Consider the following 21,648-nt stretch of genomic DNA (forward strand, 5'->3'; position numbering starts at 1 on the left):
CCTGATGATCTCCTTCATCTGCTCCTCAAAGTACTCATCCAACATCCTGACACACACACACACACACACACACACACACACACACACACACACACACACACACACACACACACACACACACACACACACACACACACACACACACACACACACACACACACACACACACACACACACACACACACACACACGTTAGATCCCTAGCTAAGTGAGTTAGCTTAGTAAGCTTAGTTAGCTTAGTTAGCTACCTGTCAGCTTCATCCAGAATCAGGATCTCAATGTTTTCCAGCTGGAACGTCGGCGTGTTGTGAAGATGATCAATCAACCGACCAGGTGTCGCTACGAGAACATCAGGCCCCGCCCTCAAAGCTGCTTCCTGAGACTTGAGGTCCAACCCACCTACAGACAGACAAACAGACATTTAGAGTGTCTCTTTGTCACACACACACACACACACACACACACACACACACACACACACACACACACACACACACACACACACACACACACACACACACACACACACACACACACACACACACACACACAGCGAGCCTTCATACCGACAGTCAGGCAGGTGGTGATGGAGGTGAACTGAGCAAGCTGACGAGCCACAGAGTGGACCTGGATCCCCAACTCTCTGGTAGGAACCAGAATCAACACCCGGGTCACCTGGGAAGTTCTGGGTTTGTAAACCAAACGCTCCAGAACTGGCAACATGAACGCAGCCGTCTTTCCTGAGGAGAGGAGACAAGGAGAGAAGTTAAGAGGAGACAGAGGCCAGGCAGAGTAGGCCCAGTGTGGTGAACTGGTCCCAGTATGACCTGGTCCCAGTGTGGGTCAGTACCTGTCCCTGTGGCAGCACAGGCACACAGGTCTCTGCCCAGCAGGCCTATGGGGACGCAGGCCTTCTGGATGGGGGTCGGCTGCTTGAAGCCCAAAGCTGTGATGGCCTGCAGCAATAAAAGCACCACAGTCATTTACCCCAACTAGGCTTTTATTTTGAAATGGCTGCAACACAAAAAGAAGGTCAGACGTACCTTCAGGATGGGTCTGGACAGGTTCATGTCCTGGAAGGTCAGCTGATCGTCATACTGAGACGCGTCTGCAGAGAACGACTCTGGAGCCTACACACACACACACACACACAATGATTGAACCTTCATCATGTTTGATCTCAAAGACACAAACAGCTCCTCTTCCTCACCTCCTCTTCTTCCTCCACCCTCCTCTTCTTTCCTCGCCGCTCTTTCTCCCTCAGCGTATCTGACAGGAAACAGGAAATTCAAAACATAAATAAGAATCAACTTACCAGATCCAGATCCAGGTCCAAGACCAGGACCAGGTCCAGGTCCAGGACCACACTCAGGTCTCTCCTGATACAAACTGAAGGGTTCTGATCATTCTGACCCTGAGACGTTACTGGGCCCGGAGGTGGCACCGTGATGACACCGAGTGGGCGTGGCCTATTCTACCCCTGCAATGTTCAGACGGAACGCAAAGGTTCCGAACTGGATCCTAACCCTAACCCAGAACCCAATGAGAACTCAAGTGTACCGGATCAGGACTCTGTGGAGCCGGACTCAGATAAATACTGGATCAGGACCAGAACCTCAACAAGACCAGGACTTAAGTGAAGCTCAAGTTAAGATGGACTCACCTGATTTAGTCAGAATCTCCTCATCTGCTGAGTCAAACTCATCCTCCTCTTCCTCAGCATCAGCATCAGGTTTCTCATCCTCCTCTTCCTCCTCCGGCTCTTTTCCACCTCGACTCACTTTCTCCTAAACCACCAAACAGGAAACGTACACTAAGCAAACAGGAAGTACAACTTTAAAATAAGAAAAGTAAGAAGTCAGCTCACCTCCGCTTTCCTCTTCTTCCTCACCTTCTCGATCTTCTCATCCAGAGTGGTGGGAGCCACCTGCAAACACACACACACACACACACAGTAGAACGCAGCACAACTCCACACTGACCTCTGCTGGTTTCTGTGTGACCTCTCACCTTCTTCTTCAGCTGCTTCATCACGTCAGCTAGATGCCAATCAGGATCATCATCATTCAGAGCTCCTCTCTCTCCAAACTCAAAGTCAGCATTAAAGTCTTTGGCCCCATGACTCCGCCTCTTCCTGTTCAGGACGATGGGCTCATCCTGAGGACACACAAACCTGTTACTACGACGACACAAACACAGACAGACAGACAGACAGACAGACAGAGAGAGAGAGAGAGAGAGAGAGAGAGAGAGAGAGAGAGAGAGAGAGAGAGAGAGAGAGAGAGAGAGAGAGAGAGAGAGAGAGACGGCGCTCGCGCTGAACATTTCCATCCAGTGTTATTGTTTAAATGTTTAGTCAAATGCGTTTGTTTGTTATTATAATTGTGTCGTAACTTCCGGTCCAATTCATGTGCTGGATCAAACAGACGCGAGCTTCCACAGAACACTTAATTCATCTGATGACATCATGAGACTGCAGTGAACCGGACCGAGCCGCTGTGACCGCTCGGGTCCGGTGCGGTCCCGCTCACCTCCTGCTCGGACTCCGTGTCGGGCTCCTCCGGACTCTCGTCTTCGTCCCGGATGGTTCTGATCAGGTCGATCTGCTCCATTATAGCGGCGCCTCCGGTCCGCTGCTGATTCCGCCGCTGTGGTCTGGTTGCGAGGGTTCGGGTCCTGACTAGATCCTGCCCTGTTGCTCTGAGCAACACACGTGCGGAAGAAGGAAAAGCAAAGGGTTTGCTTCCGGGGCACCGTAACATTTTCTTTGTTTGTTTCCGGTTCATCTTAAATAACTTTCATGTTTCCGTGTAGCTTTGAGGCTGTTTACACATTAATGTTCTGCTATGTAATTAATGAAAATTTAAGAAATTAAAATCCTTTCGATGTATCGAAACTGGGCGTTGGGGTTTTGATTTGGGCGGCCCGGAGAGGCGGAGCTTCCGTCCACCCGGGAGACTCCGAGGATGAAAACAAACACTACTGTCTCTCTGCTGGCCGATGGATGGAAACACCCGGAAGTTGTTCTTTAAGTATTTACAACCAAGCAAAATTGTTTTCTTTTATTATGTCGAACACAACAAACTTCCATAACTGGTAGGTTTCTCTTCAAATCTGCATAAAACACTGAAGGTTTGATTTCCAAGAGTGGATGAGGATGAAACACCAACAAACCATAAATGAGTCATTTTGAGAATAAAAATCAATCAATAATAATCAATATTATTGATCACTGAGATCTCAGCATCCAAATTCAAATTCATTCCAGAAAATCACTGCAAAGTTTCTCACTGACGATTCAGAGATAAAAACACACAAAGACCTGAAGAACGCTCCATAGGATCGAGGTTTACAGGAGCCAATCAGAATGCTGCACTCATGCATATTTCCTCTTCCTGTCCTCCGTTTCATCCACAAACTGCCTCCGCTGAAACAAATCAATAAGAAGTGAATCTCACTTCTACGCCAGTCGTCTGAATCCCTGTTTGGTTTCAACAAACATCAGCTGCTGAGATGGAATCAGCTGTGTGCCAACGAGGTCACGAGCAGCCAAAGGTATGAATGTTACTTCTGTTTATTCTCATGAAGTTTAAGTCTCCGGTTCCTCCCATAACAAGCTCACAGACTTGTGGCAGTGCAACACCTCGAACTCTGATCGGTATTTGAAAGTCTCAGTATGACCTCACATCTAGGTCCTGTGACCTCCTGACCTTCTCCTCTGCGTGTCCTTTCAGAGGTGGCTGAGCATCAGAGTACGGCTAAGTTGTGGCAGCTCTTGGACCGGGCTCTGAGGGCCATCCGTTGGTTATTGCGGGCCACCAATCGATCCAGGAAGCGCCGAGCCTTCTGGGTAACGCCATCTTTACGTTTGGAGCTGCAGGGTTGGCATTGGACGGCCTTGGTGGCGTCGCGGCGGAGGCGGATCTGTCGCACCACGCCCTCAAACAGCTCAGACACATTGTGCTGCAGGGACGCAGACGTCTCAATGAACTTACAATCAAACACCACGGCACACGCTCGGCCCTCTGGAAAAACGAAAAACAAATACCAATTCAATTCAAACAAACCACTAACAGGCAGACAGACAGACAGACAGACAGACAGACAGACAGACAGAGACAGAAAAAATAGAAATCAGCTGCATTGAATATGATGCTAGCATTGAATATGATGCTAACATCTATAATCTGTGCAATGGAACGCTCGCAATCTTTGGCCCTCACCTTCCACTGCAACCTCCCTAGATCGTACCAGGTCACTCTTATTGCCAACAAGGATGATTGGAAGGTTTTCGGCCTGGCGGGCTCGTCGCAAGGTGATACGAAGCTCGGCGGCCGAGTCAAAGCTGGAACGGTCGGTGACTGAGTAAACGATGACATAAGCACTTCCCATTGTTAGACAGGAATCCTGGGAGGAGACACCTCCTATGTCCTGAGACAGACAGACAGACAGACAGACAGACAGACAGACAGACAGTCATGACTGGTTTCCAACATGTCAGAGGTTGGAGAGCAACAAACAGGAAGCAAGTGGAGGTTAATCTACATTTACATCTTTACATTTTCATTCAGTCATTCACAGACGCTTTTGTCCAAAGCGACATACATCTGAGATTTGGCTGCAAGACTAGCAAAGATCAGGAGAGAACAAGAAGCTGAGATCTAGAGGAGCATCGGGACGGAGGTGCCAAGAGGCGGACACACACTGTGACAGCAACCAGCTGAGAGACACCAGGAGACACCAGGGGACACATGCAGGTCAACATCCTTTATTATCCCAAACGTCAACATCAACACAGGACCAGCAGGGGGTCAATGTGATCAACCTGGTCACAGGAAGTACCGCTTTGTCATGTCCGTCCATCTCCCAGGTATCTATGACGATAAGGGTAGTTTCCTCTCCATCTACCATCAGCGTTCGCTCGTACGTTTCCTCTGGAACAACAACAACAACAACAACAACCAACAAATGAAAACAAAACAAATGATCAGAGGCAGAAATAGAATGTGTCATCTTCACCTCTGACCTCTGTGTGTTTGTGTCTCTGTAAGTTGCGTCATTGTGTAGATATTTGTGCTTCTCTTCAGGTCTGTAGGTCTTTGAATGGACCCCCCCCCCCCCCCCCCCACACACACACACAACATCATCATCTTACCCAACTACCTGCATGACCTGCTGCCCCAGAGAGACTCAACAATAGCAACTGAACTGTACTGAGATTTACCTGTCTCTCTCTCTGCCTGTCTCTCTCTCTCTCCTGTTATTTCCTAATGTCTGTTTGCGTTTTCTGCTCTTCATGTCTCTTTTTGTTCCTCTGTCTAATCCCACTGGAGATTCCTATCACTTACTCAGCTGTTCCTGGAGAGGAAATCTCTCTTGGAATTTCCTTTCCTGAGGTCCTTCTGCATGAAGCTTTTCACTGGAGTTTCTCCTGGCTTTCCTAGAGAGCTTTGGGCAGGTTGGGAATGTTCCTGATGTTGTGGGTCTGTACAGCCCTTTGAGAGATTGGATGTGATATTGGACTATAGAGATAAAATGGACTTGCCTTGACCTATAGATCAATGTTGTTGCTACTTCACGTTTGGGGAGAGATCACACGAGCTGCGGACTGATGAGAGAACGACCCGAAAGTTATTATAGGATAGAGATCCATGACAACATACAGAGGGTTCAGGGTCAAAGGTCAACATATGAGTGTGTAACTAAACTTCTCTCTTCATGTAGAGGACCTTTAGAGGCTCTAACACGTGATCAACAACTTACAGAGAAACAACATCAGTAATGTAAATGAGTTGAGGTTTTGCAAAACCGCTTGAAAGTCACATAACTGTTGTTAAGATAATGTGACCGTGGTTTCAATCATTTCAGTTATTGTGGATTTGAGACTACCACCTGACATGAACCTGTCACCTCTGAGCTGCTCGTCTTTGTCGGTGACCCCAGCAAAGATTCCTGCCAAACTAGTTTTTCCAACACCATGGTCTCCCAGCAACAGCACTCGGTAAACACAGCCAGAGTCGCTCTGTGAGTCAGAGTCAGAGTCTGAACTCCAGGAGGTGCCGTAGTTGAGGGGTTTGTCTCCAGGATGGTAGGACGCAGATTGTCCCAGAAGACGATGTCTGCGCTGGGGCCGATTCTGGGCCGGAACGCAGTCCGGGGGCCCGTCAGTGTCTGGTTGGGATCTGCCAGAGGCCAGGAAGTGGACCGGGAGCAGCAATGTGCTGCTTCTGCGCTGGAGCAAATCCCTCTCTTTCTGCGTGTTTAGGGTCATGTTGCTATGGCAACAGCACCAGGACCAGGCAGAGGAGAGGAATGATGTTTTATTTTGACAGTCTGCTTGTTTTATTTTGACAGTTGTTTGGATGAATCATGACTTCCTTTGCTGTAACCTAAAGGAGAAGGACGTAAATATTCACACTGTTTTCACTCCAAACCTCTTTTGTCCTGTAGGAAAGCAGATGAGCTCGTCAGCCAATCAGAGTGCTGCTCTGTCACTCGTTCACACTACAGGTCAACTAAACATTACACATTATTCAAATAAAATATTTTTACCAATCTGTGACTTGTGAGGAAAGTGGTTACTTCGTTATTTTAGTTAGTAGGTTAGTCTGAAACCACCAGGGAATGAACACACAGATAGATAGATAGATAGATAGATAGATAGATAGATAGATAGATAGATAGATAGATAGATAGATAGATAGATAGATAGATAGAATCATAGACAGCTTACCATACAACCCACAAATGATCTCTTTGCTCTTTCTCCAGCTTCAGACAAAAACAAAACTCTCTCTCCCACTTTCTCGGTCCCCTTTCTCTTTCGTCTCTCATTTGCTCTCTCTCTCGGTCTTCTGTCTTCTGTCTCTCTCTCTCTCTCTCTCCCTCTCTCCCTCTCTCTCTGTCACCCCTTTGTAATAGTACTCCCGTGCCTGGAAAAAAGTTCCGCAACTGCATTAAAAATTCAACATTAGAATCACAGGTCTGTCTGTCTGTCTGTCTGCCTGCCTTTCTGTCTCTCTCTCTCTCAGGTATTTCTGTGTGTGTGTGTGTGTGTGTGTGCGGTTTATATATCAAGTATTTGGTCACTTGCTGCTGGAACGAAGATAGACAGAGTGGTAAAACCACAAAGTTCACTGACAGAACACCTGGTCCCAAAGGTGTGTGTGTGTGTCTCTCTCCCTTCCCCCCCCCCACCCCCCCCCCCCCATGTTGTGTGAAACAGTAGATCTGTTTTTCTCTCACACACACTATGGTATCAGTTTCCAGTCCTTTAGTGTTTCTTTGCTGTGCGGGTATGTGTAAGTCTGTCCGTCTGTGTGTCTATGTGTCTATGTGTGTGTTGGTGATCACACAACGAAGCTGGATGGTGTGAGAATTTGTTTGTTACAGTCGGAGCTCGGCAAGTGTCTGTTTATGTGTATGAGTGTGCACGCATTCGTGTGTGTGTGTGGTCACATGCAACTCCCAGCAATATCCCACAAAACGCAAACACACACACACACACACACACACACACACACACACACACACTGTTGATGTCTTCATCTTTTGATGTCATTATTGTTCTTATTAGTGCTTTAATTTATTATATTTATTATTGGTGGTAGAGGTCATTTGATATCAAATGAATATAATAATGACATTACTAAAACATTATTCTGTATTTTATTGTTTAAATAATTACAACATAGACAACAAAATAAGAAGAATTAGTATCATTGCTCTGTCAGGGACAATTGCACTACTTGAATGTGTCAAAGGTCAGACAGAGGAGTAGCACAGAGTTCACTGTCAAACACACACACACACACACACACACACACAGTCATGTGATTTGTGTTAGTCATCATGATAAAGGCAGAGTTACTGCTGTTTTCATCACAGAGCCACAGACACACACAGCATGTGTGTGTGTCTGTGGCTCTGCGGCACACACACACGTGTGTGGATGTCTCTAAACGTGATTAACAGGTTGGGCTTCATACATTTTGGCACTGGTTGTCCTGATGGTGGCGCTGTCTCTTTCTTCTTTGGCTCTTTGTCATGTTAAATGTCTGGACAAAGGAACTTGGTGACATGTGACCTCACTACTACCACCTGGTGGTAAATAACCTTAATGCCAACACAATAACTTTGGAACAATAGAATAGATAGATTCAGACGTTTCTATGAAAAGTGTTTAAATTTGATTGACTCACTTTTTTAAATGTTCTTGAAGTTCCTGTGTTCTTTATGTGAAGCTCTCTTGTGTGACTTCCTGTCTCAAAGCTCCTCTGAGCTGTTTCACTGACACACACGACGCTCCACCCCCTCCAACATGACCAAACCAGGAGGAAACCCTGCAACCCAAACACAGATTACATCATCAGAGCGGAGACATGAGGCGCACACACACACACACGCGCGCACACACAGGCAGCGCCGTTCATTCGCTCCACTCCTCACAGCTTCCAACAAACTCACATATTTCACTCCAAGCATCTACTGGTTTCAGCTGGACTCACAACTTCTACTGCTCACCTGAAGGTAAGAGACTCAACCACCAAAGCTTAGGCAGGGAATTCTACTTTCCAGTAGAATAAAATCAGAGAAAGCAGCAGAGTTCAGTCTTGTACAGACTCTGACTGAGTGCAGGTAGTCAGTGGCCATCAGTCACACAGGGTCAAGTACAGTCCAGTAGAGTCACATAGGGTCCAGTAGAGTCCAGTAGAGTCACATAGGGTCCAGTAGAGTCCAGTAGAGTCAAATATGGTCCAGTAGAGTCAAATAGGGTCCAGTAGAGTCCCGTAGAGTCAAATAGGGTCCAGTAGAGTCACATAGGGTCCAGTAGAGTCAAATATGGTCCAGTAGAGTCCAGTAGAGTCAAATAGGGTCCAGTAGAGTCCCGTAGAGTCAAATAGGGTCCAGTAGAGTCAAATAGGGTCCAGTAGAGTCACATAGGGTCCAGTAGAGTCCAGTAGAGTCAAATAGGGTCCAGTAGAGTCACATAGGCTCCAGTAGAGTCCAGTAGAGTCAAATAGGGTCCAGTAGAGTTCAGTAGAGTCAAATAGGGTCCAGTAGAGTCACATAGGGTCCAGTAGAGTCCAGTAGAGTCAAATAGGGTCCAGTAGAGTCCAGTAGAGTCACATAGGGCCCAGTAGAGTCACATAGGGCCCAGTAGAGTCCAGTAGAGTCACATAGGGCCCAGTAGAGTCCAGTAGAGTCACATAGGCTCCAGTAGAGTCCAGTAGAGTCACATAGGGTCCAGTAGAGTCACATAGGGCCCAGTAGAGTCCAGTAGAGTCACATAGGCTCCAGTGGAGTCACATAGAGCCCATTAGAGTCCAGTAGAGTCACATAGGGTCCAGTAGAGTAAAATAGAGTCCAGTAGAGTCCACTAGACTGAGTTTGCATCATCAGTTTGTTTTTAGCATAAAATGAATTCAATCTCTCATCTCTCTCACTCACACACACACATCATGCCTTGACTGTTTGTAGTGTGTGTGTGTGATTCATGTAATTTCAGAGTGATGTTCCTCATGTGTGTGTAATAGTTTCTGTGCACTTTTAAAGCCTTTATAAATGGAACAATGTGTGTGTGCTCTGATGCAATGTTCTGTAAGCTGAAAGCTTCTGTCAGCTTACAGGAAGTTACATCATTGAGTCTATAGAATCTTTAGGCTAATTCTGCCAGCAGAGGGCAGACAAAAGTCCTGTGGCTCCATCAGGGTCCATATGGGTCCATAAGGGTCCAGTCAAAGACCTACAGACCTGAAGAGAAGCACAAACATCTACACAATGACACTTGTACAAACAGAGCTCAGACATATTTAAGTATTTAAGCACTTTGGGTTTTCTCAATGACACAAACTTTGTTTCACGTTACTGATGATGTAACTCCGTTGTCCAATCACAGATGAGTGTGGGCGGGGCTGCTGCCAGCTCTCGGCTGTGTGTGAAGAGACTAACGGATGAGACCAAGGACCACTTCCTGAAAAGCAAACTTGCCGGTCTGGCCCCTCCTCCGTTCATCCCAGACTTATCCCCCTGTGTCGCACAAAGAAGCCCCGCCCCTCGGCCAACCCACAGCCGATCCCTGTCTAAAGTTGGGCCATACTTGCTGCTGGAGCCCTGGAAGGGGGTGGAGACTTACTGGGCTGTGAACCCCAGCACACAGCAGCAGTACACCTGCAAGGTAACGCACACAAACACAAAGGCCAAGCTGGCTGCTATGCCACCCAAACATCTGGGTTCTGGAACCAGGTCAATTCAGCATAAGTGGAACCAAGGTACTGTCTCAATTCAATTATATGTATCAATCATATCACAACAGAGTTGGAAAGAAAGGATAGAGAAAGGAGACGAGACACACACAGACAGGACAGGACAGGACAGGGTCTTCATCGCTACAGGACAGGGTCTTCATCTCTACAGGACAGGGTCTTCATCGCTACAGGACAGGGTCTTCATCTCTACAGGACAGGGTCTTCATCTCTACAGGACAGGGTCTTCATCGCTACAGGACAGGGTCTTCATCTCAACAGGACAGGGTCTTCATCGCTACAGGACAGGGTCTTCATCTCAACAGGACAGGCTCTACATGGGTTCTACTGTAGGAGATACTGGGAACCACAAGTAGGCCTGCATTCAGGGAGTGTAGTGTTCTAGAGGGTTAGTGAGGTACTATGAGCTCTTAAAGGTAAGATGGAGCCTGAACATTAAGAGCTTTAAAAAATGAGCAGGAGGATTTCAAATTCTCAACTCTTTACAGGAAGTTAAAATGGGAGAAATATGATCTGTTTCCTAGTTTTTGTGAACTCAGGTGCAGCTGCGCTCCAGCTGGAGTCTTGAGACCTGATAATAAGGAATTACAATAATCCAGTAATTCTGTGACAGAATGTGTCTGATTTTTGCAATGTTGTGTAAATGAAAGAATCCAGTCTGAGCAACCAAGGAAACAGACTCCATCTGCAACAGTTCAAGTTCACCAAGGACAAGAGGCAACAGATCTGAACTAAAAGATCATCGTTACTCTGCTCCCTTTGTTGTTATGGTTACCAGGTCCTCCCTCTGCATAGTTACCAAAAGCAGTTGGCTGCATACACACAGCTCACTCACCACCGCAGCATCTGCACTTGGTCGGATGTGGTGATTGGTCAAGATAGTGTGTACATCTTCCAGCCAGGTCACCATGGAGACATGCATGCGTATGTGCATAGCAGGAAGTGTCTGGACGAAGAGGAGGCGGGGCTACTGTTTACTCAGATGCTGAACGCTGTCACACACTGTCACCAACACGCCGTAATCCTGAGAGACCTGACACTTTGCAAGTTTGTCTTCACTGATGCACACAGGTACCTGGAATACGACTGTGAGAAGTACTGCTGACATGATTTCACTATAACTCACTGTGATCCATGGCTAACCCCGACCCTTCATCTGTAAAGAAACTAAACTGTCAAAATCTTTAAAACATCTTTGTTTTATTATTTACTGTAAATGCCCTCCAATAGTGAGTCCAGCTTAACAGTTCATGTGTATTCATGTGCCTGTATTTCATGGTTGGCATGGTTACATCATGACATGATCCATGTGTCAATCAATACATCAATATAATACAAGAACCATTTGTCTCAAGAACTGTGATTTGTAACAGAATGGTGTTTCAGTGTCTTTCTATGAAGTTAACCCCGTGTGTGTGGTCTTTCTCCTAGAACGCGTCTTGCCCTGCACAGCCTCGATGACTGCATCCTCCTGTCCGGCGATCGTGACGACGACTCTGACAGACAGGCACGGCTCCCCGGCCTACGTCAGCCCCGAGCTCCTAGCCAATGGGAACACGTACTCAGGCCGCGCCGCTGACATTTGGAGCCTGGGTGTGTCCCTGTACACCATGCTGATGGGGCGTTACCCATTCCAGGACAGGAAACCTGCAGCACTGTTCGCCAAGATCTGCAGGGAAGCTTTCAGTCTCCCTGCCTGGCTGTCACCGGAGGCCAAGTGTCTGATTGGCTGCATGCTGAGGAAAGCGCCTGCTGAGAGACTGACGGCATCTGAGCTGCTGATGCATCCATGGCTGACCAACTGCTGCAGCTCAGACACACAACACACCCAACTACACAATGACCAGACAGTACCAACATGGACTAAACCCTAACACGCACGCACGCACGCACGCACACCTTATGAAACATTCTCAGTAAGATGGTTCAGTCCGTTTTGATTTCTCATCATAAACTAAAGTGAAACTCTCCAAACATGTATTAGAGTCTAACTTCAGCTCAGATGTGCTTACAGGACGTTGGGAAGTTCTGCTGGTGTCTGTGAAGCTGTTTCTGGGTAAGAGGAGCTTGATGCTCACAGGAAGTGGACAGTCTGGGTTAAAGTCTTTACTTATTTATGCAAACCTGGAAGTCCACTTTTCCTTTTTTTAGCAATGATTTCTATTTGAGATCACTTCCCTGGACCATCACAGATTGTTGTCCTAACATGAAGATGCAGACGTAACTCAAATGTACATCTGCTGAGAGACAGACTGAGGAGGAAAGAAGGGAGGAAGTCTCACTCATCTTTTATTGTTAAATGTTTCAGTCGATGCTGTCACCTCGTCATATCTGCTGACAAGCCAGCAGCCAATCAGGAGCCAGAATCCATGTCCATGTCATCGCCCTCTGAGCGGCAGAGGTCATCCAAGGCCAAATCTGTCAGACAGGACAATAATCAGCCTGAGACCACACACACTCTGATCCTTGTTCACACACACACAGAACATAAGGTATATGTAACGTGACAGGTAGTGTGTGCGTGTGTGCGTGTGTGTGGGGGTGTGTGTGAAGACGCCCCCAATCCCACACCCTGTCCTCTGGACCTCCTCCCCTCCATCTGGCCCACCCTGACCCCTACAGTGACATCATCAGCTCCTCCCTCACAGCAGGGGTCCTCTGGCCTCCATCTAGTCCTCCTCTCCTGTACACCTACGTCCTGTTGTTCCATTACAACTTGGCTCTTACTCCCGTTGTTCTCTCTGGTCTAGATATTTGCTTGTATTGTATAAAGATCTTATATGACTGAATGTAGAAGTGTACCTTCGCTCTCGGTCAGGTCAGGTATCCTCCTGAGTGTTTCCCTGACAGCAGGGACCACCTGGTCATACATGTGCAGCAGCGGCCTGCAGCTCTCTGAGAAGCTGCCGTGATGCAGCAGCAGCCAATGAAGCAGCAGCAGAGACTCTCTGAGCAGAGACGCTCCAAGGCCTCGACACCACCGGGAGGAAGAGGAGCAACTCTGAGCCAACGGCCGGGCCTGGCCTGGAAGACATTACATTACATTACATTACATTAGATTACATTAGATTACATTAGATTACATCAGGGTCATTTAGCAGACGCTTTTATCCAAATAAGTGTGTTCAACAAAGGAAGATAAAAGAACTTCAGGTCCCAAGAATATCCTAAGCGCATTTCCTTCCTAAACCAACAGCTAAGAGCAAAACTAGAGCTAGAGTAGAAGAGTGATAAGTTAGGTACTATGATGAATGAGAAAAAAGGACAGATTAGAAATGAAAGATTAGAAAACAAGAGCATCAGAAGAGCTAGGACAGAGTAGGTGATGTCCTAAGAGGGAGGATCCAGGTAGTGTCTCTTGAAGAGATGGGTCTTCAGCCTGTGGCGAAAGATGGGCAGCGACTCCGCTGTCCTGACATCAGTCGGGAGATCATTCCACCACTGAGGTGCCAGAACAGAGAAAAGCCGTGACCGCGTCGATCGCAAGCAGGGGCCGCTGAGCGCCGGGGCAGCCGGCCGCCTGGAGGCAGCAGAGCCAAGTGGTCGGGCCGGGGTGTAGGGCTTGACCGTAGCCTGGAGGTATGAAGGAGCTGTTCCTTTCACTGCCCTGTAGGCTAGCACCAGAGTCTTAAACTGGATGCGAGCAGCTACAGGGAGCCAGTGTAGAGAACGGAGAAGGCAAGTTGTGTGGGAGAACTTGGGAAGGTTGAACACCAGACGAGCAGCGGCTTTCTGGACGAGCTCCAGAGGTCTGATGGTGGAAGCCGGGGCGCCAGCAAGAAGGGAGTTGCAGTAGTCCAGGCGGGAGATGACAAGAGCCTGGATCAGCACCTGCGCTGCCTTGTCGGTGAGGAAGGGACATTCATGATACCACAGCCGTCATACACAATGATACTGATATCAGGATGAGACAGTCTGAGGGCACTAAACAGGTCCGTGACCTTGCTACAGACTCTGGCCTGATCTGAACCGCTGGCCCACAGGAGCAGGACTTAGGTATCTAGATAAGGGGGCCTCTCATCCAGGAGAGGAACAATGACACAACTTACAGAGGAGCAAACAGAGGTCAGAGGGGAAGGAGATGAAGATCAGGAAACTTGCAGGCTTTGAGCCACTTTCATGTTGTACCAAACGGTGTGGGATCATTTCTGATTTCAGGTCAGAGGTCACAGGATGTACTGACCTGAGTCTGAGACATCCTGAGAACCTCTTAGATCCAACCAATGACGATGCAGTATGATCACAACAGTCTGAACAAGCTGGAGAGAGAGAGAGAGAGAAGAGAGAAGAGAGGAGAGAGGAGAGAGGAGAGAGAGATAGTGTTAGTGTTTGGGGGCCCCCTGGTGGAGAGCGATCATGCTGACATGATCAAAGGCTCAAACACTTAAATGTACCTTTAAGGGTTAAGCATCTATAAATACTTTAGAGTCTGAAGCTACTCACCAAAAAGCTAAATGATTTCTATCATGAATGTTTTAATTTCTGTTTCTCACTCAGAAATAAATGACTTAGATGACTTATTACCGACTGACTGAACTGCCGACTCACTAAAGTCACTGAAGTCTCTGAATACAGCTCCGTGTGTAAGACAGAGCTGAGTGTGTGTGTGTGTGTGTGTGTGTGTGCTACCTCCATGTAACACAGACAGTTGTGGGTGTTGCTGGTCCAGCTCTCTGCTCTCTGAGTTAGTCTGCTCAGAACACGAACCACCTGAAGAACAAGAACACTCAGCCTGACTGTAGAGAGGGCAAGTGTGTGTGTGTGTGTGTGTGTGTTACCTGTAGGTCCAGCTGAGTCCAGTCTGAGTGTGTTGCCTGGTTGTCTGGTCTGCTTCTAATGTAGTGAAACAACTTGAGTAACAAACAGGGATCTACACACACACACACACACACACACACACACACAGAGTTATACACATTTGAAAGCTACATTTTAAGTCATTTTAAAAACTGAAGCGGTTTTAGTTTTGTGTTTTGTTAAGTGGATCAGAGTTTCAGTCACATGATGAACACCAACCACACACACCTGAGTGTATATGAGCTCAGTCTGTTCATCTTCATACACACACATTCATAGACATCTGTCCCTCTAAATAAGCAGCAGGATGTTTAACATCTGGTGTGAGGTAAACAGGATCTGTGTGTCAGACTGTCTGAGGTCAAAGGGTGAGACAGACTCAAACTGACTGTGTGTGTGTGTGTGGAGGTGTGTGTGTGTGTGGAGGTGGGCAAGAGTGGGCGGAGCCTCACCATGTTGAGAGCAGAGCTGCTGAACCAACAGCTGATGGTCACACAGGGATCTGAACACACACACACAGACTGACACACACTGCCACCTGCTGTCTGCTGACACACACAACACCTGAGAGCGCAACACACAGCACAACCTAGGGGACAGAATGAGAAAGAGAGAGATGTGATGTAATGTATGAATATATTCCTGCAAGTGTGTGTGTGTGTGTGTGTGTGTGTGTTCCTGCCTGCCTGTGAGTGTGTGTGTGTGGCGTCCTCTCCAGCAGCACACACAGTGTTTTCGTGGCACAGTGGACCAGGTCGTCCCTCTGAGAACTACAGATGCCTGAATCACACAACTGCAATATATGCTGCAGCAAAGCATGCTGGGAGTGTGGGAGCACACCTGCAGAAGCCTGAGGGGGGAAAGGAGGGAGGGGTTTACACACCTGAGTCAGCGTGTGATTGTTTGCAGTGTGCGTGTGTGTGTCAGGACCTGGCTGTGTTTAACTCTGCTGTGACTCTCTGACAGCACGGCTTCCACCACCTACAGCACAGAAAGGTCAAAGGTCAACACCGTCCCAACACATCACATCACATCAGACATACTACTGCTGCTGTCACGTATGACCTCATCGCTGTGGGTCAGTAGCAGGTTCAGGACCCTCAGGGCAGCCAGTCCACCGTCCCAGGGGCTGAGGCCAGACAAACACATTTCCTCCACTCCTGCAGCAGCAGAGGAGGCGGAGCCTGGACTGTGGCCAGGGGAGGAGGAGGAGGAGTCTAGACACTGGCAGAGTTGTGCCAGATGGAGGTCCAGCAGAGGCAGGAGGAGGACGGCGCCGGGACACGACCTGAACACATTCTGTTATTAGAAACACACAGCATGAGCATGTGACTGAAGAGTGGAACAGAGTACCTGGCAGCTCCACTCTGAGTCTGAGTGAGCATGCTGAGTCCAGAAACAGCCAGACTCTGAAGTGGACTGAGGGCCGGTCCTGGAGCTGCTCCTGGAGAGTCGCTGTGGAACAGAAAACAGCACTGTGAGTGTGTGTGTGTGTGTGTGTGTGTGACCCAGCATACACACAGGAGAAAAGAACTTCTGCTGTGTGACAGTCCAACCCTGACCTCTGGAGGTCAACATGTCACCACAGCAGCCACACAACATGGAGTCATGGCCTCTCAGTGTGTATGATGTCATACTGATTGTTCTAATTCACTCAGCCTCGTCTGCTAAACTACCTAAAGAACAAAAAACAGCTCAATCTGTAATTCAATCATGAAGTTAGAAAAGAATGTAGAAACCATGGAGACGGACGCTCGTGTTTGGCCCAGTTGAGTGGTTGCTAGGAGGAGGTGATGTAATGACCTTTTCTCCCCAGTAGGGTGATACATGGAGCCTGTCTCACCTGTGGCTGTGGATGTGAGTCAGGCTGGTGGACAGAAGGTGAGACAAGCCGAGGCTGCTGGGAAACAGAGGCTGCTGCAGCAGAGAGGCCAGCAGGACGCCACCTGGTGGACAACACATGAGCAAGGCTGCGAGTTACGGAGCATCAGTGAGAGTTTCTTCAGTCACACATGGAGGAGTCACGGCTGCTTCCATGTCGGCGAGTCACAGCGTCAACGAGTCACCTCGTCGTCTCATCAGATTAACGCAGAGATTACAAACATCCCCTCACAGTTTCACCTCTCAGCCATGGCTTGTGTCACAGACTTCATCTGGTCTGTTCTGGTCTGTTCAGGTCTGTTCAGGTCTTCAGGTCTGTTCAGGTCTGTTCTGGTCTGTTCTGGTCTGTTCTGGTCTGTTCAGGTCTGTTCAGGTCTGTTCTGGTCTGTTCTGGTCTGTTCAGGTCTGTTCTGGTCTGTTCAGGTCTGTTCAGGTCTGTTCAGGTCTGTTCTGGTCTGTTCTGGTCTGTTCAGGTCTGTTCAGGTCTGTTCAGGTCTGTTCTGGTCTGTTCAGGTCTGTTCTGGTCTGTTCTGGTCTGTTCTGGTCTGTTCAGGTCTGTTCAGGTCTGTTCTGGTCTGTTCTGGTCTGTTCTGGTCTGTTCAGGTCTGTTCAGGTCTGTTCTGGTCTGTTCTGGTCTGTTCTGGTCTGTTCTGGTCTGTTCAGGTCTGTTCTGGTCTGTTCAGGTCTGTTCAGGTCTGTTCAGGTCTGTTCTGGTCTGTTCAGGTCTGTTCAGGTCTGTTCTGGTCTGTTCTGGTCTGTTCTGGTCTGTTCAGGTCTGTTCAGGTCTGTTCTGTTCAGGTCTGTTCTGGTCTGTTCAGGTCTGTTCAGGTCTGTTCAGGTCTGTTCTGGTCTGTTCAGGTCTGTTCTGGTCTGGTCTGTTCTGTTCAGGTCTGTTCAGGTCTGTTCAGGTCTGTTCTGGTCTGTTCGGTTCTGGTCTGTTCTGTTCAGGTCTGTTCAGGTCTGTTCAGGTCTGTTCTGGTCTGTTCAGGTCTGTTCTGGTCTGTTCATGCATTGTGTGTGTATTTTGCTGTGACTGACCTCTGTGCTGGACGCACTGAAGTCTGATGGACAGGAAGGGGTCTTGACTGGAGACTTTCTGTCTGTCAGTGGATTTGCTACTGGACCAGACACGGTCTGCTTTGCAGGGGAAACAAACCCAAAAAGGCACAGAATGAATTATTCAAACACACATTTAGCGGTGTGTGTCTGAAATGTCCAGGACCTCCATAAGTATGAGAAACACATGAATCATTAAGATGAAAGAAGCCATGATGGCTCAGCACAAACAGAGCAGCATGAGTGTTACTGCAGCAGATCCATATATGGGCCCCAACTTCATCACAGTGACCCACCTTCTCTGAGGGCCTTCCCAGTCTTCTTCACTGGCAGCTGAGCGTTAAACGACTCCTTGGTCATGAAACTGTTTCCTGCTGAAGAGGAAGAGCTGATGCCGCTCCCATGATGCAACTGTATAACACAGCTTAGCGCTTTAGGACTGGGGGGAGACGAGACAGGCAGTCAGATCGATGAGGTCTAGGCAGAGCTGCAGGTGTGTTTGTATGAAGTCATAGAGGAAACAGGTGAGGTTGGTATGAAGCAAGCACATCTCTGTAATCAGCTGAGAAGAATTAAGTCAACCAGACAACCTGAGCTTTGTGGCAACACTGAGGGCACTGAGTCATACTGGATCAAACGGGATGGAATTGTGATCGCATGGTTTCTGCTCATAAAGACAGCGACTACAGTTAGGATCCACCTGTCTGTGGGCCGAGGCCAAGCCGTCTTACTGCCACGATCTGCGCTGTGCAGCTTCGTCTTCAGCTCGTTGACCTCTGCTTCTTTAAACTGCAGCTCCGACTGGAGAGACTGAACCTGCAGGATGACACGATTGATAAGTAATGAACCTAGTACAAAAAAACGTTCCATTTAAATAAAGTGACTAATCAACTGGATGGATTAGATTACCTATGTGTTGATTGTTAACATGTGTGAACTAAATGCAATTAAAAATATGAATTCTGGGCCGCAGACATTCACCGTCAGAGTGGTGACGTGTGTTTGGGTTGCACACGGCTCTTTCAGGAAGAACGCTTCATTCTTTACACTTTGTTGTAAAATGGTACTGGGGTTTTTTCAGGACACATTTTTCAATTCATAAATTCGAAGAACAACTGAATGTAAAGCCCAGCAGCATGCAAAGTAGCTGGATACCTTCCTGTTGAGCTCCTTCTCCATGTTACTCTGCTCCCTCTGACTCGCTTGCTCCTGGAGGAGGTGCGTCTGTCTCTGTGCATCCTTCTCCTGCTGAGCAGTTCTCAGAGAATCCCTCAGCACCCGAATCTCTCCACTCTTCAGTAAGATCTCCTCCTCCACCTCCTTCAACTGAGCAAACATACAGGACAGCTTTCCTTTCATCGCTTTGGTCCACAGTGAAATATCTCACAAAGATGGAACGTGACAAGATTGTTCCTCACAATCCACCTCAACTCAATGTCATGACTTAGAGTTTAGATACATACAGGTACGTTCACTGTTGTCTCAGAAAGTGATTCCCAGGACATTAAAAGACCTGAAATTTTGTAAAATAGTCAGAATATCACTTTAATGCGTTGGTGCAGCGTCTCATCTCACCTTCTTCTTTAGCTCAACGTGCTGAGCTTCCAGCAGGAAGTATGAGTCCTCTCTGTCCAACACCACCTGCTTCCCCTTACCTGAACAACACAAAAGAGAGCTGTGACTGTTAACAAACCTCTTAGTGCTCACCATCCATGTGGAGGACTCACTGAGAAGTAAACATTAGACACATTCACATGCATGATGAAAGGTCTGAGACGAGATCACTGGTTAGACCCACACAGAGAGACAGAGAGAGAGAGAGACAGAAAGAGAGAACAGAGAGAGAGTATAGTGTATATATATATATATATATATATATTGTATATATACTGTACACGGTTTACAATATACTGTGTGTATGTGTGTATATTATAAAAAGGAAAATACACAAATACTCAATCAAACTCACCAACAGCCTCTTTGTTGGCGTTTCCTGTCCCACCAAACATGTTGTTTTTGCTCCGAGTGGTTGTGTCTCTACCTGGGAGGAGGGGTTTGTCCAACGCTGACCCTCGGGGGGGCGGAGCTCCAGTGCTTGAGGTGACTGCCTGCGAGGCGATTATGTCAATCTCATCCAGGTCTTCCTGGGTGAAGTCCTCGTCATCCCCAAACGGGTCATTGAAGGAGAACTTCACTTCCTGCTGGAGACCTCGGAGGCGTTTGGTGGGAGGGCCATCCATCCTGCGTGTGTGTGTGTGTGTGTGTGTGTGCGTGCGTGCGTGCGTGCGTGCGTGCGTGCGTGCGTGCGTGCGTGTGTGTGTGTGGTGGGGGGGGGGGGATTAAATGGTTAGTTTCATATATATATATATATATATATATATATATATATATATATATATATATTATTATGTTGTGACTTGTTCTTTATTTTTTTTAGACACCTCTACTTTTTGGGGGTTGTCTTGCTTTCGACTCCATTGCACTGTTATCACTCTCATTTGCAACAAAGCAGGGAGAATAGACATGAAGTTTAACTGACTTGGTGTTATAATGTGATGCTTAAGTGTTCCCTTAGTGAAGGGATGAAGTGTTCCCTTAGTGAAGGGATGAAGTGTTCCCTTAGATAAGTGATGAAGTGTTCCCTTAGTGAAGTGATGAAGAGTTCCCTTAGTTAAGTGATGAAGAGTTCCCTTAGTTAAGTGGTTAAGTGTTCCCTTCGTTATATAACACAGTATTTATGTCTCTTTCACTGTGCATCATGCACAGCGCTGGAGGGTGAAACGTAATAAAGCCTCTTCTTCTGCGTTTTATTACCATCTTGACTTTTACTTTTGCACCTCAAATTCTGAATGTTGACATCAGAGCGGTTTGTGTTCATGGTGAAGCAGTCAAACATACACAGAAACTTTAAGGTGAGTTAACACGCTCAGCCTTCAGTTTAGTGCTGAAACAGACACACGGTGTTTACACTTTAATACGAAGTTAAACTGCTTCTTACCTTCAGTCCGCTCAGGTGGAAGCTCAAACTAACGGGGTGTCAGAGGACAGATAGCTTGGCTGAGCTAGCTTAGCTTAGCTTAGCTTAGCTTAGCTTAGCTTAGCTTAGTTTAGCATCTCGGTAGCGTCTGTTTGTAACGCCGCACACACACAGGAGCAGTTTAAAGTCACAAGGTTGCTATGTTGCCCGCGCCGATAATCTGACCAATCACGACGCTCGGCTCACTGCTCAATGACCAATGAAATCTAAAATGCGGGTCCCGGTTTGGGACAAACTTTATAAAAATGCTTTTTCCATTAAAGAAATTAAACAAATCACAATTTGTTGTTTGCTCGTGTTACATATACACATATGTTTACATATATGTATGTATGTATCTACAGTGTATAGTATATATATTATACAATATACATATGTAATTATATATTATTATATAGATAATTATATATATCATAAATATATACAAATATATATATATTCCTTTTGTACCTTCTTAATTCATATTCCCAGTTTTCTCCCTCAGTTTTTAAGACTTTATGACTTATTTATGTGACTGCACACTGTGCTTCTATGGGAACAGCAACAGGAAGCTAGTTTCCTATTTTTAGCCACACAGCTGACTGATGCTCTTCTCTCTCTCACTCTATACAG

General features: G+C 47.2%; 4 protein-coding genes across 10 annotated transcripts in view; 1 reads left to right on the forward strand and 3 right to left on the reverse strand.

The window, feature by feature from the left end:
* The window catches only part of ddx27 (DEAD (Asp-Glu-Ala-Asp) box polypeptide 27), an 8,227-nt gene extending 5,484 nt beyond the window's left edge, over window positions 1–2,743 (reverse strand). The window contains exons 1-10 of the mRNA XM_076137733.1: window positions 2,532–2,743; window positions 2,011–2,157; window positions 1,868–1,927; window positions 1,664–1,787; window positions 1,211–1,269; window positions 1,044–1,130; window positions 851–956; window positions 567–740; window positions 249–399; window positions 1–46 (exon numbers count right to left, since the gene is read on the reverse strand). The exon at window positions 1–46 is cut by the window's left edge and continues 54 nt beyond it. Of these exons, the coding sequence (XP_075993848.1) occupies window positions 1–46; window positions 249–399; window positions 567–740; window positions 851–956; window positions 1,044–1,130; window positions 1,211–1,269; window positions 1,664–1,787; window positions 1,868–1,927; window positions 2,011–2,157; window positions 2,532–2,612 (1,035 nt within the window). The 5' untranslated portion in view covers window positions 2,613–2,743. The remainder of the gene's footprint in view (window positions 47–248; window positions 400–566; window positions 741–850; window positions 957–1,043; window positions 1,131–1,210; window positions 1,270–1,663; window positions 1,788–1,867; window positions 1,928–2,010; window positions 2,158–2,531) is intronic.
* A 308-nt stretch (window positions 2,744–3,051) lies between these two features.
* Window positions 3,052–8,309, reverse strand: rem1 (RAS (RAD and GEM)-like GTP-binding 1). Of its 5 annotated transcripts, none has more exons than XM_076137723.1 (5): window positions 8,202–8,309; window positions 5,911–6,389; window positions 4,843–4,934; window positions 4,224–4,431; window positions 3,052–4,025 (listed from the first exon to the last, which is right to left on the reverse strand). In XM_076137723.1, the coding sequence occupies exons 2-5, from the start codon at window positions 6,269–6,271 to the stop codon at window positions 3,748–3,750; spliced, it is 939 nt and encodes a 312-aa protein (XP_075993838.1). In that variant the 5' UTR covers window positions 6,272–6,389; window positions 8,202–8,309; the 3' UTR covers window positions 3,052–3,747. The 5 variants fall into 5 exon arrangements, with proteins under 5 accessions (XP_075993838.1, XP_075993837.1, XP_075993836.1 ...); XM_076137722.1 differs by having other exon boundaries at window positions 4,834–4,934; XM_076137721.1 differs by having other exon boundaries at window positions 5,893–6,389.
* A 67-nt stretch (window positions 8,310–8,376) lies between these two features.
* On the forward strand, window positions 8,377–12,555 carry trib3 (tribbles pseudokinase 3). The gene is given in 5 exon segments (XM_076137718.1): window positions 8,377–8,529; window positions 9,899–10,177; window positions 11,044–11,336; window positions 11,697–11,760; window positions 11,762–12,555. Coding segments are annotated over 4 exon segments (1,014 nt in total). The 5' UTR covers window positions 8,377–8,529; the 3' UTR covers window positions 12,140–12,555.
* atrip (ATR interacting protein) lies at window positions 12,547–21,216 on the reverse strand. Of its 3 annotated transcripts, none has more exons than XM_076137717.1 (18): window positions 21,004–21,216; window positions 20,041–20,254; window positions 19,575–19,654; window positions 19,155–19,325; window positions 18,700–18,815; window positions 18,296–18,438; window positions 17,982–18,077; window positions 16,906–17,008; window positions 16,416–16,517; window positions 16,128–16,350; window positions 15,993–16,043; window positions 15,749–15,912; window positions 15,515–15,651; window positions 15,044–15,135; window positions 14,895–14,975; window positions 14,449–14,524; window positions 13,068–13,289; window positions 12,547–12,683 (listed from the first exon to the last, which is right to left on the reverse strand). In XM_076137717.1, exons 2-18 carry the CDS (start codon window positions 20,237–20,239, stop codon window positions 12,619–12,621), a joined length of 2,121 nt encoding a protein of 706 aa, XP_075993832.1. In that variant the 5' UTR covers window positions 20,240–20,254; window positions 21,004–21,216; the 3' UTR covers window positions 12,547–12,618. The 3 variants fall into 3 exon arrangements, with proteins under 3 accessions (XP_075993832.1, XP_075993830.1, XP_075993831.1); XM_076137715.1 differs by having other exon boundaries at window positions 19,969–20,254; XM_076137716.1 differs by having other exon boundaries at window positions 19,969–20,240; window positions 20,998–21,216.
* Between the last annotated feature and the right edge of the window lie 432 nt (window positions 21,217–21,648).

The sequence above is a fragment of the Genypterus blacodes genome, unplaced genomic scaffold (genome assembly GCF_046128005.1).
Source record: "Genypterus blacodes isolate CSIRO-AG114 ecotype Tasmania unplaced genomic scaffold, CSIRO-AGI_Gbla_v1 ptg000333l_1, whole genome shotgun sequence".
Classification (NCBI taxonomy): domain Eukaryota; kingdom Metazoa; phylum Chordata; class Actinopteri; order Ophidiiformes; family Ophidiidae; genus Genypterus; species Genypterus blacodes.